Below are 18908 nucleotides of genomic sequence, written 5' to 3'. Positions count from 1 at the left end.
TCTGTAATGATAAAGCTGCTTCATGATTAAAATTAACTCTAATGATCTAACAACCTTTTCCTAATCAGTGTACTGAATTTTTGGCATTTCTCTTTGCCTAGAAAGGAAGTTCTGGTAAGTTTACACTATGACAGAAAGGGTTAAGCATATAAAATGAAAGCTGGGTCTTGATGGGTGAGAAGGAATTCAAGAGGGAAAGGAGAGAAAGATTTCCGGGAGATGAAAAACTTATGTAACTTGTAAAAGATGCTTGGAAGTTAAAATTTTTGTCAAACATTTACAGATCTATAATTTATTAAAATTGTGCTGTTTTAGATATGAAATACCATCTTAAAATGTCAACATAATGTTGAGATGGTCCTTTCATTTGATAGGCAGATGTGATACGAAAAGATAGCAGGACAGAATACAGAATAATCTGTATTCTAGATCATTCGTTCAGTCTAGAAAGTCCAAACTGTGCCCACAAGGGTTTCTGAATTGGAAGACTGGCTGAACAGATGATTTCTTCTTCATCCCCCATGAAGTTGCATTTTCTTGATGGACTTGGGCCAAATTTCTAGTAATGTGAAACTCGTTCTAATTTAACGGGTTAAAATTCTATATGGTACCAGAAAAAAAGGCTACATTCCAAACTTATGAAAATTAGTATATGTTTAAATTGTTACTATACACTGCGAACAATATATTGCACTCTCATCTGAAAATGTTTCTATCAAATTATAGGCTTGGCCTTTTATAGCACTGTCTATAGCCAGTGGTTCTCAACCTGTGGGTCGTGAACAATGAAAATACATCCTGCATATCAGATATTTACATTACGATTCATAACAGTAGCAAAATTACAGTTATGAAGTAGCAACAAAAATAATTTTATGGTTGGGGGTCACCACAACATGAGGAACTGTATTAAAGGGTTGTGGCATTAGGAAGGTTGAGAACCACTGGATACCATAATTATCATTTATTTAAAGATTGAATACCAAAAGCAGCCAGAATTGGAATGTAATATTCTGGGCAAAGCCTAGTAGATACAATTGAAGAACTGGTCGACCTTATGTGTCAGAGAATACCTTTGGTTCTGACCCCTTTTTTGTGGGCAGGTCCTGCTGCAGGTGGGACTGGTCTCTATAAAAGACACAAATAGAGCTCATGATCAGGCTGTCTATCGCTGGGGAAGGGGATCACTAGAACCAGCAGGACACCCTGGCCTAAGGCTGCCCACACACCCACGGCACTGCTTCTGCTCTTCAGCTCTTCCCTGTGATGAGCAGGTAAAACCTGGAGAATTTCATTTAAAGAAAATTTCAACCGTTGCTCCGGTGGTCTATCACAGTACTGTGTTTGGAAAGAAAAGCATTACATACAAAAGGAGGGAGCCATCCACATGAACAGCAACTGTGCAAAGGGCCACAGTAACTTTATCAGATGAGTTTGTTACCATCTCAGAGGATAAGCCCAAGCACACAGATTTTTTTGAATCAGAGTCAGAAATTCCTATGTGAATTTGTACACTGTTGATTTTGTAAACAAGAATAATTAAGCCAGCAAATGTACTGTGAGGCCAGAGGAAGAGGGTAATGTGAAGGTATTAAAAAGAAGATACCAAATACTGAGGATATGAAGGTCAACTGGTATGCAGCTGCTACAGAATTCATTCTGAAGTAAAACTCAGCCTTGTGTCTAAACAGAAAGGGCAGAGAATACAAACTCGAGCACAAAGGTGGGCCAAGCGCAGTCTGCTCTTTCCCTTCCTGCTCTGAGATCAAGTGCCTGAAAGCAGCTTTCAAGTTCTAGTGGGAGATAAAAACAAAGCTGGGCTGTCACACTTTACCATACAAATGGGCATTTTCTTACCATATACTTACAAAGTATTTAGAATTCAACATAACAGCCTTCTATATACAGTAGGCTAACAATTGTTAGTTGCACTAAAACATCATAGTAATTACCAGCATAAAGTAAAATTAGTATTTATCACCTGAAATGCTGAACCAACATTTGCAGGGATCATTTCTCTACATACAAAAATGGAAGACATATTAGAAAATCTTACAATAAAATAGGCAGGTGATTTTAGGGTTTTAAAGCAAACAACAACAACAACAACAACAACAACAACAACAACACACAAAAACAACACACAAAAATACAAAGACAAAAATCAGAATATGAACAAGCTGCACAACTCCCGACCTGACAATAGGATGAAAAGCTGAATATCTAAATATCGTATAAAACACAAGTGTGTGACATTCAAAACACAATTGAAAAAAGTAGTAAAGTTATACCAGGACACAGAATGATTTATTTTCAACTATTAAACATATAACAAAACTAAGAGTAAGAAAATCAGAGACAGTTAATGTAGCAAAGGGTATTTCTCTCCAACACAATTGGCCATGATTCTCCAAAATGTATGGTCAACAGAGAAAAGAATGCATAGAGTTATTTTAAAGGATGATCATATTTTAATTTTGTTTTGAAGAGTTTACCACTTCCTTTTCATGGTTCAGAGTATATTTTAAGACTAAATTTGTGTAAATAATATTCCTTGGGGATTAAAAGTAGGGGAAACAAAACCCAACCAAAAGCAGAAATAAAACTATGTGTGGGGGGAGGAGATACAAATTACATTCACTTTTCCAAATAAGTTTGACCCATGAAGAATGGGCTTTACCTCACCGTTTTGGGTCAGATTTGAAATAAAAGAGCTGTGATTCATATTGTGTTAAAGATAGGTAAACAATAGTGAAAGCTGTTCTTATAAGGGAAACAAACCAACCAACAGACAACAACAAAAGCCAGAATAGAACCCCACAATCCTGTTTGGAGGGATGTTGTGGGCAATGCCAAAAGTCTCACCTATCACATATTTCTCACTAGACAACTTACAAATGATTTAGAACAGCAGTCGCCAACCAGTGGTCCGTGAGGTCCGAAAGGTTGGCGACCACTGATTTAGGTAGAAAACATAAGACTCAGAATGTCAAGCTTGGATTTGAATAGAAGACAAAACTGGAGTGGTATTTACAAAGGAGAGGCAGACACGTGCATAGCACCAGATTTTTCAAGTAAGCAAGTTCAGCCCCAAACTAACTGAACTAAAATTTTACATTTTTAAACTCTCCCTGTTCTTTTCCAGAGTAGAAGAAAGCTGTGGAATGTTTCAGCTTTGTGATATTCACTAACAGTGTGAACTCAAAAGGTGGTTTTCTGTAGCTGAGCTGATTCTAAGTCTCAGGACTTCATGTTATCCCCAGTCCAAATGTCCTGGACTCTACTGGCTTTATACACATAAATTGGGACCACCCATTTTTTTCTTTGAAATTGGCTAGAGAATTCCTTCCTTAATGACAATGTATGCAAACATATACACGTATTGAAAATCTATAAAAAATTCTAACAGCCAAAGAATACTTTTGATCAGAATTACCCAAAGAAAGTGAAATTAGAAATGAGATTAAAAATATATTTTAGAGTCTACTCATGATGCTTAAATATTCAATTTATTGTCTGATTTCTGGACTTTACATTCCATAAACTTCAGATTCTGAAGGCTTATTGAAAAAGCCAATTTCCTCAATATGGGAAATTCTCTCTGACTTTACTTTTAGAGAGTTATTACTTTTCTACTTTTGAAAAAAATTGAATATTTATATCTGTATATAATATTAACCGAAAACTCCAGTAGGCCATAGTCCCAATAAATACAGTACAATTTGCATCATACCCAATATTTTAGACATTAAGGTTAAAATCTGGAATAGAGTATATTGTCTGACATATTTCCCAACATAAATATTATGTAGATATTAAAATTTAAACTGATATTTGGCTTTGTAAGCTATTTCCCCTGTGGACTGTATGTATCTATTAGCAATAGGGAAATTTTGGAATTGTGGTATGCTGACCCTGATTTTGTAGAAACAGACTCGGAACCTCTGGGGCTCTCCTTCCACAAGGCTCAATGAGTCAGTCTGGGCAGTGCACACCCTTGTCATGACTCACTCACTGCAGTTAGGCGTAGAAGTACTAACATGCAATTCCAGGACAACACAGACACTAGCACTGACATTTTTTTAATCATTCCCCCAAGTAATAAAAAAAATATAGATAGATAGATTTACATATAGAGATCTGCAGCTGTACTAGTTACTTCAAATAGCAGACAAGGAAAATAAGCACTTACTTGCTTGCTTTATAAGTTTAAGTTCATTTTAAGCTTGCTATATTAAGTTTAAAAATTAAAAAAATATCAACTTACTATAAACAATTTAAAATATGTATAATACAACTTCATGGTCAAAACATTTGACTAGTCTATGAAAACAGGAGATACTACATTAGTTCAATTTTCATACATGAGTTTTCAATCTGTCTCTTACAAGAGAAACCATGAAAAGGTTGTTTTATTTTATGGGAACTAATTTTGTTTAGGGATTTCCCCATCACAAAACTAACTGATTGTTACAGGGAAAGTAAAGGAAGAAAAGGAAAGGGCAAACAAAGTGGCTCTCTCCCTATTGGTCACTATTCTCCTTAAAATATTCTGTACATGAGCTATATGGACATTCTGAACCATTTACAAATTCATTTTCAAAAATTGAAGAAAAAAAGTTTAGAGTCTAAAAGTGTTATTTTATACACAGACTATACAATACATATTGAAAGTACACACACACACACACACACACACACACACACACACACATCTTAAAGATAAGGTTCTCCAAAGGTTTTTCGACATTCCATCACTCCCGTACTTGGCGGTCTATCACAGTTGTGTGTATTCTTGACTTGACTAGGTGTGAGACGATCGTATGCCATCTTGTATTCTTTATCAAATACATCTGAAAAAATTCACAAGAAACAAAGGCATAAGAAATTTATATTTGATTTTGATAACAACCAAGTTTTGTAATACTACAGAACTGCAAAATTAAAGGCCAAGAAGGAATCTTGAGGTCTTTTCTGACAACTAAAGGACCGCAGAATTTCAGAACTGGAACATGGGAACTTTAGAGTCCATAGCTCTTTAACTCTTTAGAGTGAGATTACACAGAACAGTGAAATTTAAAGCTTTAAGATGCCAACTTTTAAAAATGATTCCCCCCCTCAAATTTTAAAACTGAGGTAAAATATATATAACATAAAATTTACCATCTTAACCATTTTTAATTGATTTTTTTTTTTTTGAGGGAGAGGGAGAGGGATATCGATCTGTTGTTCCACTTATTTATGTTGATTCTTGTATGTGCCCTGACCGGGGATTTAACCTCAACCTTGATGTAATGGGACTATGCTCTAACCAACCGAGCTGCACAGCCAGGGCTGCCATCTTAACCATTTTTAACTCTACAGTTCAGTGGTATTACATACATTCATAATGTGCAACCATTATAATCATCAATCTCCATAACTCTTCATCTTATAAAACAGAAACACTAAATACATTAAACAATAATTCCCCATTCTCCACTCCTCCAGCCCCTGGCAACTACCATTCTACTTTTTTCTCTATGACTGTGACTACTATAAGTACTTCATAAATGGACTCATATAGTATTTGACTTGTTGTGACTGGCTCATTTCACTTAACATAATGTCCTTAAGGTTCCATCCATATTGTAGCATATGTCAGAATTTCCTTCTTTTTAAAGACTGAATAGTATTCCATTGTATGTATATACCACATTTTGTTTATTCACTCATACTTCAATGAACACTTGTTTCCACAGTTTAGCTATTATAAATAATGCTGCTATGAACATGGGTGCACAAATGTCTCCTTAAGACCCTCCTTTCAATTCATTTGGGTATATATCCAGAAGTGGAATTAATGGATTATATGGAAATTCTATTGTTACCTTTTTAAAAAATATTTTTATTGATTTTTTACAGAGAGGAAGGGGAAGGGATAGAGAGTTAGAAACATCAATTAGAGAGAAACATCCATCAGCTGCCTCCTGCACACACCCCACTGGGGATGTGCCCGCAACCAAGGTACATGCCCTTGACCGGAATCGAACCTGGGACCTTTCAGTCCGCAGGCCGATACTCTATCCACTGAGCCAAACCGGTTAGGGCTATTGTTACCTTTATTATTAACATTACCAAAATATCAAAGTATCTCATATCAAAAAAATAAAAGAAAAAAGTATATTATATGAATATACATTATTAAAATAATAAAGACAACCAACATAAAAACTATAAAATATATTGAAAGTATGCACACACATATTTTTAATGATATATAAGTATTACATGTTAAATATTATGCAGAATTACCTATATCAATATTTTCTCTTCCCAGTGCCACAAGTGAGAGAAATAGTATTTCTCTATATAAACTCCTGGGAGGGGGTGGGGGGAGAAGGGAAGAATGGAGAAGATAATTACTATGCATATAGTTTATTCATTTTCTACAAAGATTTTTATGCTAATATAAGCATGAGATATTCTAACAAATTACTAAGCAAACAACATTAATATGCCTAGAGGAACAATATGTTCATTTAAGATAATGACTTACCTCTGTCTTTTAAAATGAGGACATTTATTCAGTGTCTCTAAAATCTGACTCATTGGTCCATAGACATCATTCATTTTGATGCTTTTTACCATATTTTTCAATAGTTCCTGGCTAAATGAATTATCACCTTTTTGTAATAAATGGACCATTGGATACTTATGGGCTGTAAAAGAACCAAAGAGCAGTTGAAGGAAAATGTTCTTTGTAGAAAGGAAAATGTAATTAAGCAGCAACTGATAGCTGGCAAAGAAGTTACAAAGCACTAAAAATAAATGAAGGGCAATAGAAATCTTAAAATGAAGAAAGAAAAAAGAAAATAAAAAAGATAAATAATGATAAAAATAGGCCGAAAGCTTTTTTGGCCTCAAAGACAAAACTTAAAAATACTGTTCTCCTTAATATAGCTCCTGGGGGAAGCAGCCCAGATGGAAACACACAAAAATAAATATAAAGAAGAAGTTGGGATAAGCAATGTGCTAAAAGCAGAACTCTACAAAACACAACCCCTCCAGCACATATACAACACTACTAAAAAAACAAACCCAAAAAACACAAAAGAAAAAATTAAAAAACCCTTGACCTCCATAGAAGATAAGCACTAAAAACATTAAACTTAACACTCACTCTCAAACAAAAGAGTACGATTTTGACCTGTAAGACAAAAAGTAGTATAGTAAAATAAAAGTCAGTTATACATTAGTTTAGGCTACTTAAAGTAAGTAGTGATTACTCTCATATAAAAAAAGCCAGCACATTCTATGATAGCACTTACTGTGGGCATTCCAGAGGATATACAAGGGCTGTCCTGGATCCTGGTGTAATTTCATATTGTCCCATAACATTTGTATTAAAACATGTTTACTATCTTCAGACATACAGTGGCGGGGAATCTGTGTTGAAGAATAAACAAACATTCATTAATGATCCTTACATAATGTTTTGTAAATATCTTATAAATAACCTTATAAATATTTTTTTCGGATGTATGTGTGCAAGAGTAAAGAGAACAGCAAATGACTGGTCTGTCTGCATTTTATATTGACTGAAGGAAGATGGGCTGAGTTGAGAATCTAATGATCTCTAAAGTAAAGTGATCTCTGCTCCGAAGCAGATTTCACAAAGTACTGAGATCTGTGAGAAAGGGTAGTGTGAAGGGCTAATCTCTACCAGCTTATGGCTGAAGGTCCAAACAAAGATAAACCAGGCAGCCCCGTTCTACATCAGCCCCAAACCCTAGGCCAGATAACTCTGACTGACTTAACCTTCAGACACTCATTCATCATGCACTGAAAATCCAAAATGTGTGCGCAATCATCATAGAGATACAACACAAGAAGGAGAATGCAAGGTTTCTGAACTTAGAAGCTTTACAATTTTGTGGTGGTGATAGCATATGAAAAATAAAAACACTTTTATAGAACAACATATCAAAAATACAAATGAATATATAACAAACTGAATACCTAAATGTTAATCAAAAACCCAGAGTAAAGGAATGAAGAGAATGGTAGCACATGACTACAATATGAATTAGAGAGATCCTCTTAAAGAAGTGTCAGGCTTGTTTTTGAAGGAGGTATGAAACGTGAGTGGGGCCAACTCACAAACTCTTTTCATAAGAGTCATTCACAGTTAATTCTTGAGGCCATAATTAAAATACAAGCCCTGGGGGATGAGGACACATTTGTAATACCTTAACTAATAATAATAAAAAAAGAATAAAAATGTATTAATGATGAAAAAAATAAAATAAAATGCAAGCCCATTTTGTATAAATTTTACAAGGCGGCTAAAAAACATGACTTAGACTGAAAGAAGAAAAATTATTTGTAAACACAATTTAATCAATCTTATTCACCTAATGATTAAGATGGTTATTAAAAATGGCATAAACATTACTTTTTTTGTCATTAGGAATATGCAAACATTACAATGGTGACAATAGCATCGCCTTTTAGTTAATTTGTACTCTCATACCTTTGAATACTTGTTACAATGCTCAGAAGAAAGAATCAATCCAGGTAAGTTACTGGGCAAGTCAAGACGTCTAAAATACCACACCAGGTTCCAAAAAACAATTGGATGATGATCCACAAAGTCTGCCACTGTTATTGCATGATCGCCTTCATTTTCCAGTAAGCTTTCAAGTTCCTTCCATACTACTAAAGGACTGAGATATGGGACAGTGATAGGATCTGGACTTGGGAGGTGCCATTCTAATCCTAAAGAATCCTGTTGAATAAATAAAAACCATAAATGGTAAATATAAGATTTATGATACTAAGTCATTAAAAAATTTCCTGTCAATGTTTTCCATGTAAGTAGAAAGGTGCAATAATTGTATCATGGAACAAGAAACTCTCCTTGACAATAATAAAATTAAAGCTGGCTCTGGCCAGGTGGTTCAGTTGGTTGGGGCATCGTCTGGTACACCAAAAAGGTTGCTGGTTCGATTCCCAGTAGGGGCACGTATGGGAGGCAACCGATGGATGTTTCTCTCTTACACTGATGTTTCTCTCTCCCTCTCCCCCCCTAAAATCAATAAACATATCCTCGGATGGAAATTTAAAAAAATTAAAGCTAATAAGGCTGTTTCAGACAAGGTGAACAAAATCATGTAAATGATCAATGTCCAAATTTTTAAAAACACCAAAATACATACTGTAGCTCCTTGTAAAGTAGTTGGCAGGCTGCCTGTAGGAATTAGCTTCTGCCCTCCAGTGTCTTCCTTATCCAAGGGACCGGAAGTACTGACACTCCTGGTCATTGGAAATATTGGACATTTTGATATAGCTGTTTTTGATCTATCAGCAGGGATCTGAATACTTCGGGCATATGTATTTTCCAGCCGTTTAGATTTGCTTGGGTATTGAAAAAAGAAAAAAGCATATCATTGTCTAGATTTACTTTATTTCTCTAGAAAGAACATATTCTTCTCTTCAGCATCAGTCCTGGGCATAGCAAAGTAAATCCAAGGAACTCAGGCTTCAGCTTGGAAAAAAGGCATATATTTTTAAGTAGTCTAGTCATGTTAAATTTCCTTTTTATCCAGTGCACTTTAAATATTCAAGAATCATTTAATTATTCAAAAACAGTTAGTGGAGAACTTTTATACAGCAGGCCCAGATAATATAAAGCAGAGAAAATAGGCATCTATTCTTTCAGCTAGTGGGAAGGGAGATTCCCACCTATTTGTAAGCTAGTGGCAGTCAAAGTAAGGGCTACAACAGACCTGTGATGAAAGATAGTGCACACACAGGTTTGCAATTTTGCTGCCTAAGCATTTATGATTAAACAGTTCATACCAGCCTGCCAGTACTATGCAGGCATTTTCTTTTGCACATGCAGCTACTAATATGGCTTCATCTGCCAGCTATCTATATTTGGCATTTCTCCAAAATGAATTTTAAGCGTAGATTTATTTATATTAGGCTTACTGTATATGTCTTAGTTTAATTTTACAGTTCCTTTATCAGCTCCAAATGTTTTTTTAGATTATTAAATATTCCTAAGTAGAAGATTAAATATTCCAAAATAGTAGTACTGACTTAATTCCTGAAGAGCTAGACACAAGAGAAAGGTGTTCATTATAAACTTCAAGTGTTCTACAAAATTTTTACCTTTAAAATACTAGTAAACATTACATTATATGAATTATATAACTGATACCATGAGGATTCATAGAGTATAAACTATAACTGATTAAACATTTAGGTTATTAAGATAATTTTAATATTGTTTTACTTAGAATTTAAGCTTATGAATCTATTATACATAGCAACTTAAACCTTAAAATGTTCATCTAATTCTTGTCATTATCAAAAACATATGTTATATAAATTGTTAACATATACTTCCACATAATATACCCACCTATTTAAATCAAAATTCCCTTGAACAGAGATAACAGATGTGTCAAGACCAGAGGCTGATGTTGAGATACAAGACTGCCTTCCCTGACTTGAAAAGGATGGAAAATGCATATTTTCTATAGATGGACTTGACTTCAAAAAGTATCTGCAATGTGAATTAAAGGAGCTTATTGAGAAAGGAGAGATTCTAGGAAATGTGACTCTTAAACATGAAGAAAAAAAGCATAAATCATTACCTTCCAGGTCGTCTTAAATCTCTTATCTCGATATTCAAAAAGGGCAAGAAAAGATTGCCACAAAATGGGCATGTAGTATTGAGATTTGAATCATCTGCTGTCCAGCCAGCCATGATTTCTTCATCATGGACAAGACAATCACAAGTTCTACACCGAGAGCAACTTGAGATGAGAACCTGAGGGAGAAAATGGCACTGTATAAAGTAAGCTAGTTAGTGCATATTATAAATTAAAAACAGTTCAATTCATAAATATACTAGGAAACTAAAATGCAGAAGGATTTGGAAGTTACAAACAAAATATGAATTATATTCAATGCATTATATATTTATCTTTAACTATATCAGCTAAATCTATTTCAAAATTTTTGCCTGAAAAGGAAACTTGCATTTAAGCAAGCATTTTAACCATTATAATTACTAAAAAAGCCTGCCATGGAAAAGTAAACCCAAGCATAATTTGTTAGTACCCCAAATAATTATTTGTAATTACACATTATAGATTTGTGCTACTCAAAGTGCGGTCACTGAACAAATGCTAGTCCACAAATTCTTACTGGTTTGTAATAAATAAAGAAATTGAAGGGACGATTTAGAAACCTTTAAAGTAATTTGTCAATGCTATAACAACTAAGTGTGTGATCAATGTATTTTGCAGGAGTATCAGCTATGACAGATTGGAGATGTAAAACAACAATAAACCCCTGGTCTGCACTTGATCTTAGCCAAAAGGCCGAGAAGCGATACCCCTGGTCTGTCACTAAAGATAGTTGCTGTGAATGAACATAAATATTGTCTTTACATTAATAAAATGTAGAAATTCCTGAAGTCATCAGAAACTTTGTAAATTGCAACATCAGTGCTCATTGTTTATTTTCCGGCATACAAATTTATTCTCCAGTTTTATGCAAATGTATCTGAAAGTAAATTATACCTAAAAATTAGGGGAAAATATTAAAGGGTAAAAGAGTAACTTTTTCATTGTAAGAAAATGAGATAGAGCAGCACATCCAGCAGATAGCTACATCAAACTGATACAAGGAATGAAAAACATGATGGAAAAAGTTGACACAAATGCCAAAATGGCTCCCTGTATCTTCATCAAACAAGTGTGCTTGCACAGCAAACTTGGTTGTTAAGTGTTTAAGATGTAAAATAAAAATTCAAAGAGAATATACATATAACAAGGGATAAATATAAATGCTGAAATGAAAATGCTTTTGTATGCTGATAAATCTCAAAGGAACTTTTCTAAACAGAGGAAAATGGTATGACTTCAACAATCTGAAATAGTAGATATTTTAAGTTCATTCAGGTGCAACATACATTTTGAAATTTTCAGTTACTACATATTTAACATTTTATTACTCCATCCGAGACCATCAATACTTAAGAAATGTAACTTTCATAAAGTAGTACATAAAAATGTTCTTTTGATTAAAACTGTACCTCCATTGCATAGTTCTGGAAGATATTTGTGTTACTCGTGTTGCAGGGAGATGCCACCTCTGATTTCCCAGGTAAGGCAAACTTTGACAGGGATCCTGTCCATTATTAAAAAACAAAGGGTGAAACCATTAAAACTAATGAGAAAGGATATGAGAATCTTTCACTTTCTTAAATTTTCTGATAAAATGTCAAACTGTTCTACTCAAAATAGTAAAGGTAATTTAAGAAAAACACACACAAATAAACAATGAAAAATGTTTTTCAATGTATATGTTTTTGTTTTGAGTGTAAACCTAAGGAAATGTACTCTAATTCCTGATTCTCACATGCTTGGTGCGTTCATCACTCACTATTAAGCACTTTATGTATACAGAGTAGAAGGCATTGTAGCTGTTTGTAATTACTATTTTGCTATTTGTGTTTTTCCATGTTTAAAATACAAGAAAATGTTTAGTACTAAGGTTTAAAAAATATAAAATAGCTAATCTTGTTTCAAATCATGAAAGGCTCTAAAAATTAGGAAAGAGTTTCCAAGTATATTCTTAAGAGCAATGGGATATTAATAAGTACTAAAACAACAACAACAACAAAAAGGGGATTTCTGTGGTCAAATCAATTGTTGACAGTGATTATATCTTGTTAGTGAAACTAGAGGTAATCTATACCTTTTGTTTTTCCCTAGCAGCTATTAAATTTTATGAATGAGCACTGGTAATTTAGTATATATAAAGGTAAAAAAAAGTAACTACTAGTTCACAAGAAATAGAGAGGACAGGAAAACCTGTTAAATACCACCATGGGCATGCAATCAGCATAGCCCAGACTAATGACCTGATTACTTCAGCAAATAAGTGATGGGGGGTAGGGGGACACTGCTCCAGAGAAACCATTGGCCCTAGGCCCTGCCACACAGAGATGGAGGCAGAGAGAGAGACCTAAAGCCTCACATCATCCATTAGATGCTTAGAGCTGGTGGGAATGGCAGTTCTTTCCTTGATGGCTCCCCAATAAATAACCTTCTGTAATCCTTCTCTGCTAATGCTAGTTCAAAGTTGCTTTCTAATATTTGCCTTGACTGATTCAATAATTTATGTGGGCACCTTTGTATCTAATGAATTGTCAGTAAAGAATAAATATTCATTTTAACAAGTATAAATCAGGTTGTAAGCTAAGTTTTATTTGCTTAGCACACCAAACTATTCTGTTAGTGTTAAAAAAAAAAAAAGGAGGGAGGGGAGTTAATCACCTGATTTCTTCATGAATATATGACAAAGGGGAAAAAATAAGAGAGGGAACAAAGATAAAAGGGAGTTAATAGACATCAACCAAATGCAACAAGTAGACCTTGTTTGGATCCCAATTTGAATAAATCACCTAAAAAAGAGCATTATGAGATAATTGTGAAAATTTAAATAAATATTTAATATAAGATATACAATAACTATTGTCATATTAAAAATACAATGGTATTACAATTATGTTTTCAAAAAATGAATGCATCACAAAAGATACATACCATATGAGTCCATAAAATGTTTAAAAATGGCCACGCTAACATACAGTATTAGAAGATAATGTTGATCTATGAAGGGAGTTGTGACAAGAACTGGGCATGACAGGAAGTTCTGGATACTGTCAATGCTCTGTTTCTTGATGTGAGTGCTGATTACTCAGATGTCCTCAATTTATAAAATGTTATTTACATACATGAAAGTGTACACATTATATGTATAACATATAATAAGATAAAAATAAATTAAATAACTTTAATAAGTTAAAAATATATAACATTAAAGTTCTTATATTTTAGAGATACATATTTAAATACTTATAAATAAAATTACATGTTGTCTGAGATTTAATTTAAAATAATCCGGCGAGGAAGAAAAAATGTTGGCAGTAGAGGGGAGAGGGGAAAAGATAAAACAAGATTGGCCATTTGTAGATACTGTTGAAATTGGATGAAGGATACATGGTGGCGGGGATTAATTGTGCTATTCCTTCTACTTTTTTGTATGTTTTAAAATTTCCACAATTAAAATTTTTTAAATTAGCAAAGGTACAAATTAATAAAATATGATATCCATCCATTCCTCATATCATATACCAGGATAAATTTCAAATAGATCGAATATCTAAATCAGGGGTCAAATCTATTTTTGTATAGCCATAAGAATGGTTTTTATATTTTAAAGCATTGTTTAAAAGAATAAGACAAAAAAGAATTATGAGATAAAAAAAAAAAAGAGATGTTTGGTGCCCACAAAACCTAAAATATTTACGTATGGCAGCCCTTTACAGAAAAATGTACTGACCCCAGAAAATGTTACAAAGGAAAGCAGAGAAGTATCAGAAGAAAACACTGGTGAACCTAGGGAAGGGGAAGTATTTCCTAATGATTCAAAATCCAGAAGCAAGAGAGGAAAAGACTGATAAATTTGATGACATACAATTAAAACCTTGTGACAAACCCCCACAAACTAGGAAAAAGTACCTGCCATTTACATAAGAGATAAAGCATTAATTCCTTAATATAACAAGAGCTACTAAAACATTTTAAATAAAGGACCAATAAGTGAAGTGTAGGAAAAGGAGAGTCCACAGAAAAAGAAATACAAATAGTCCTTAAACATATAAACAGATCCTCAATTTAGTTCATAAAAGAAATATAAATGAAAACTAAACTGAAATACATTCCTCACCTATCAGATGGCAAAAATACAAAAGGTTGCCAACATATTTTACTGACAAGGCTCTGAGGAAATAGGTATTCTTATATTCCCATTGCCAGAGGGAATGCAAAATAGTGTAGTCCTGAGGAAGGGAACTTGGCAATATCACTTCAAGGAATAATTTTGAAGTAGCTTTCAAAGTCCAGGCAAACTTATAATCTAATAGAATAAAAGAGAAACATGCAAATTGACTGTACCGTTGCCATGCCCAAGCCATGCCCATCAGCCAATCAGAGCGACTATATGCAAATTAACCCAACCAAGATGGCGGACGGCAGCCACGGAGCTGGAGCAAGCAGGAGGCTTGCTTGCCCCGGCGATGGAGGAAGCCAAGCTTCCCACCTGCCCTAAAAGGCTGTGGCCTCCACTAAAGGCAACAAAGTTTCAATTATAGGAGCTAAATAAATCCCAGATACCTGCTTCCAGCCGGCCTTCACTGGGAGCTTGGGTGGCTGGGGGCCGTGGCCAGCCTGCAAACAGCCATCAGCCCCTCACCCAGGTTGGCCAGGCACTCCAGTGGGGACCCCCACCCTGAAGGGGCTGTGGCCAGCCTGCAAACAGCCATCAGCCCCTCACCCAGGCTGGCCACACCCTTATGGGGTGAGGGTCCCCGCTGGGGGGCTTGGCAGCCTGCAAACAGCCATCAGCCACTCACCCAGGCTGGCCACACCCTCATGGGGGTGAAGGTCCCCACTGGGGGCCTTGGCCATCCTGCAAACAGCCATCAGCCCCTCACCCAGACTGGCCAGGCACCCCAGCGGGGACCCCCACCCTGAAGGGGCTGTGGCCAGCCTGCAAATAGCCATCAGCCCCTCACCCAGGCTGGCCACACCCTCATGGGGTGAGGGTCCCTGCTGGGGGGCTTGGCAGCCTGCAAACAGCCCTCAGCCCCTCACCTAGGCTGGCCAGGCACCCCAGCGGGTCCCCCACCCTGATCTGGGACACCCTTCAGGGCAAACCAGCCAGCCCCCACCCATGCACCAGGCATATAATAAAAGGGTAAGCAAAAGAAACCATCAACAAAACAACAAGAAAGCCAACTGCATGGGAGAACATATTCGCCAATGTTATCACTGATAAGGGTTTAATCTCCAACATTTATAGGGAACTCATACATCTTAACAAAAGGGAGATAAACAATCCAATAAAAAATGGGCAAAGGACCTAAATAGACACTTTTCAAAAGAGGACATTCAGAAAGCCAAGAGGCACATGAAAACATGCTCAAAGTCACTAATCATCCGAGAGATGCAAATCAAAACAACAATGAGGTATCATCTCACACCTGTCAGAATGGCTATCATCAACAAATCAACAAACGACAAGTGCTGGGGAGGATGCAGAGAAAAGGGAACACTCATGCACTGCTGGTGGGAATGCAGAGTGGTGCAGCCACTACGGAAGACAGTATGGAGTTTCCTCAAAAAGTTAAAAATGGAACTCCCATTTGACCCAGTGATCCCACTTCTGGGAATATATCCCAAGAAACCAGAAACACCAATCAGAAAGGATATATGCATCCCTATGTTCGTAGCAGCACAATTTACCATAGTGAAGATCTGGAAACAGCCTAAGTGCCCATCAGCAGATGAATGGATTAGAAAACTGTAGTACATTTACACAATGGAATACTATGCTGCTGTAAAAAGGAAGGAATTCTACCATTTGCAACAGCATGGATGGAACTGGAGAGCATTATGCTAAGTGAAATAAGCCAGTCAATGAAGGAAAAATACCACATGATCTCACTCATTTATGGATAATAAAGACCATTATAAACTGATGAACAAAAATAGATACAGAGGCAGAGCAGCCTCGAACAGACTGTCAAACTATAGCCGGAAGGCTGGGGAGGGTTGGGGGGTGAGGGGGGCAGTAAGAGATCAACTGAAGGACTTGTATGCATGCATATAAGCATAACCAATGGACATAAGACGGGGGGGTAGGGGAGGCCGGGGGATTGTCAAGGGGGAGGGGGGGAAAGGAGACATATGTAATACTCTTTGTAATACTTTAAGCAATAAAAAAATAAAATAAATAATAAAAGGGTAATATGCAAATTGACCCTAACAGCAAAATGACTGGGAATGACTGGTCACTATGACACACACTGACCACCAGGGGGCAGGCACTCAATGCAGGTGCTGCCCCCTGGTGGTCAGTGCGCTTCCACAGGGGGAGCTCTGCTCAGCCACAAGCCAGGCTGACGACTGCCAGCACAGCAGTGATGGTGGGAGCCTCTCCTGCCTCCTCAGCAGCGCTAAGGATGTCCGACTGCAGCTTAGGCCTGGTCCCCGCTGGCAAGTGGACATCCCCCGAGGGCTCCTGGGCTGCAAGAGGGATGTCTGACTGCCAGTTTAGACTCGATCCCCCAGGGAGTGGGCCTAAGCCAGCAGGCGGACATCCCCCAAGGGGTCCCAGACTGCGTGAGGGCACGGGCTGGGCTGAAGAACCCCCCGAGTGCACAAATTTTTGTGCACCAGGCCTCTAGTTATTTATAATAGGCAAAGGCTGGAAACTTAATATCCATCAACAGAGAAGTGGTTAAAATAAAGTATGATACACTGACACATGATGACCTATGCAACCATAAAAATGAATGAGGGACAATGTTATGTGATGATATGTAATGATCTATCGTTAAGTAAAAAAAAGGGGGGGGGAATGGCAAGGTATTTCTAGTAGGTTACCTTTTGAATAACAAGACAAGGAGGTAATAAGAATACACACACATACACACATGGGCCTATTATTTTTTAAAAAAGAAACAAAGGAAGGATAAACCAAAATGAATAAAAATGGTTGGATACCTCTAGTGATGGAGAAAACAAGTGAAGGGGATGGGGATGGATACTAGGCTTCTCTGAAAATGCCTTGGTTCAATATTGTTTTGACTTTGGAGGCATGCAAATCTTGTACAAAAATAAAACATACAGGGAAAAAAAGTAAAGGTACCACCTATCAAATGAAATATGACAATACTGTCTGAACAAACCTTCTAGGGAGGCAGAACTTCCTAGGCTTGTTCTGCTGAAATCAATGCCCTTAGTCCTTGTGGTAGTACTGCACTCTTGGGAGGAAGTGGCTCCTTCCAACTCAGGGCCGGCATCTTCATCCGTTAAAGAGGTAGATTCAGAATCCTGGGCTCCCACTGAAGAAAGACTGGTACGATCAGAACTTTGATCCTAAGGACATAATTATAAGCTTACTTTCCTTCATATTTAGAGTATCATTTAAAAAGTCACTTCTAAGGCAGAGGAAGTACTTAATTACTCAGATGATCACTTAATCTACATTACCAAAAAACAAAACAAAACAAAAAAACATAATTTTTTAGTAGTTTGCAATAGTAGTTGATAACTAGATTCTCTGAGGTAAAGAAAAACACATCTGAAAACTACTTTGTGCAAACTACTTTGGACCAACATGTGCTATAGATCAATTTTTAAGACAGCATTTTAAAATTAGATCAAAGTATCTGTTAGTAAGATAACCTTGCTAACTTTATAAATCTGCATTTATTGTTAATTTCCTCTCTGTGAATCTCAGCCCAGGATGATACCTTAGAAATACATTTTATTCTTTAAAATTTATGTTTACATTTTATTCTTTTTTCACAATAATCCAGGCTATAAAGACATATATTTATAGTTTTCACTTTTGACAACACAACGATAATTTTTTTCTGTTTATACCATAATCCGTAAGAAAATCTACTAGATATAAATTTTTGTACACAGAAAAAAATATCTATAATTCTACTGCCCAGATAATACAATTTATTTTTTTCTAGTCAAGTGTACGTTACTGAGTTGTTATTTATAAAATTATTTGAACATTTTTATGGGCTTTTTGGCTACATCTCATTGTTGTTGTTTTTTTAATCCTACTGGGCCATGAGTTGATGCTCAACCACTGAGCAACACTGGCTGGGCTATATTTGATTCTTTTAAATAAATAATTATCTGGTGAAATTTTCTAACTTGGGAGCTATTTTTTAAACAAATTTTATGTATTTTTTTGAACATAATTATTTCAAAGTCTCTTGCTATTCAAGTATTTGGATCTCCTAAAGATCTATT

The 18908-nt window shown here is 35.9% G+C and overlaps 1 protein-coding gene across 15 annotated transcripts in view; it reads right to left on the bottom strand.

Annotated features, from left to right (window-relative positions):
• Window positions 1–2280: 2280 nt before the first annotated feature.
• DENND4A (DENN domain containing 4A) overlaps window positions 2281–18908 on the bottom strand; it is a 112204-nt gene continuing 95576 nt past the window's right edge. For 11 of the 15 annotated variants that reach the window (XM_059698003.1, XM_059698021.1, XM_059698014.1 and 8 more), the window contains 11 exons: window positions 17822–18011; window positions 12095–12189; window positions 10647–10822; window positions 10412–10555; window positions 9201–9399; window positions 8516–8770; window positions 7311–7428; window positions 7163–7189; window positions 6539–6701; window positions 6295–6359; window positions 2281–4853 (listed from right to left, as the gene is read on the bottom strand). In XM_059698003.1, coding sequence (XP_059553986.1) covers window positions 4717–4853; window positions 6295–6359; window positions 6539–6701; window positions 7163–7189; window positions 7311–7428; window positions 8516–8770; window positions 9201–9399; window positions 10412–10555; window positions 10647–10822; window positions 12095–12189; window positions 17822–18011 — 1569 coding nt within the window. In that variant the 3' untranslated portion in view covers window positions 2281–4716. The remainder of the gene's footprint in view (window positions 4854–6294; window positions 6360–6538; window positions 6702–7162; window positions 7190–7310; window positions 7429–8515; window positions 8771–9200; window positions 9400–10411; window positions 10556–10646; window positions 10823–12094; window positions 12190–17821; window positions 18012–18908) is intronic. The other 4 variants (XM_059698028.1, XM_059698037.1, XM_059698057.1 and 1 more) reach the window with 2 other exon arrangements.

Source organism: Myotis daubentonii, chromosome 1, assembly GCF_963259705.1.
Source record: "Myotis daubentonii chromosome 1, mMyoDau2.1, whole genome shotgun sequence".
Classification (NCBI taxonomy): Eukaryota; Metazoa; Chordata; class Mammalia; order Chiroptera; family Vespertilionidae; genus Myotis; species Myotis daubentonii.
The sequence above is the reverse complement of the archived record's forward strand: the minus strand, read 5'-3'. Positions and strand labels throughout refer to the sequence as shown.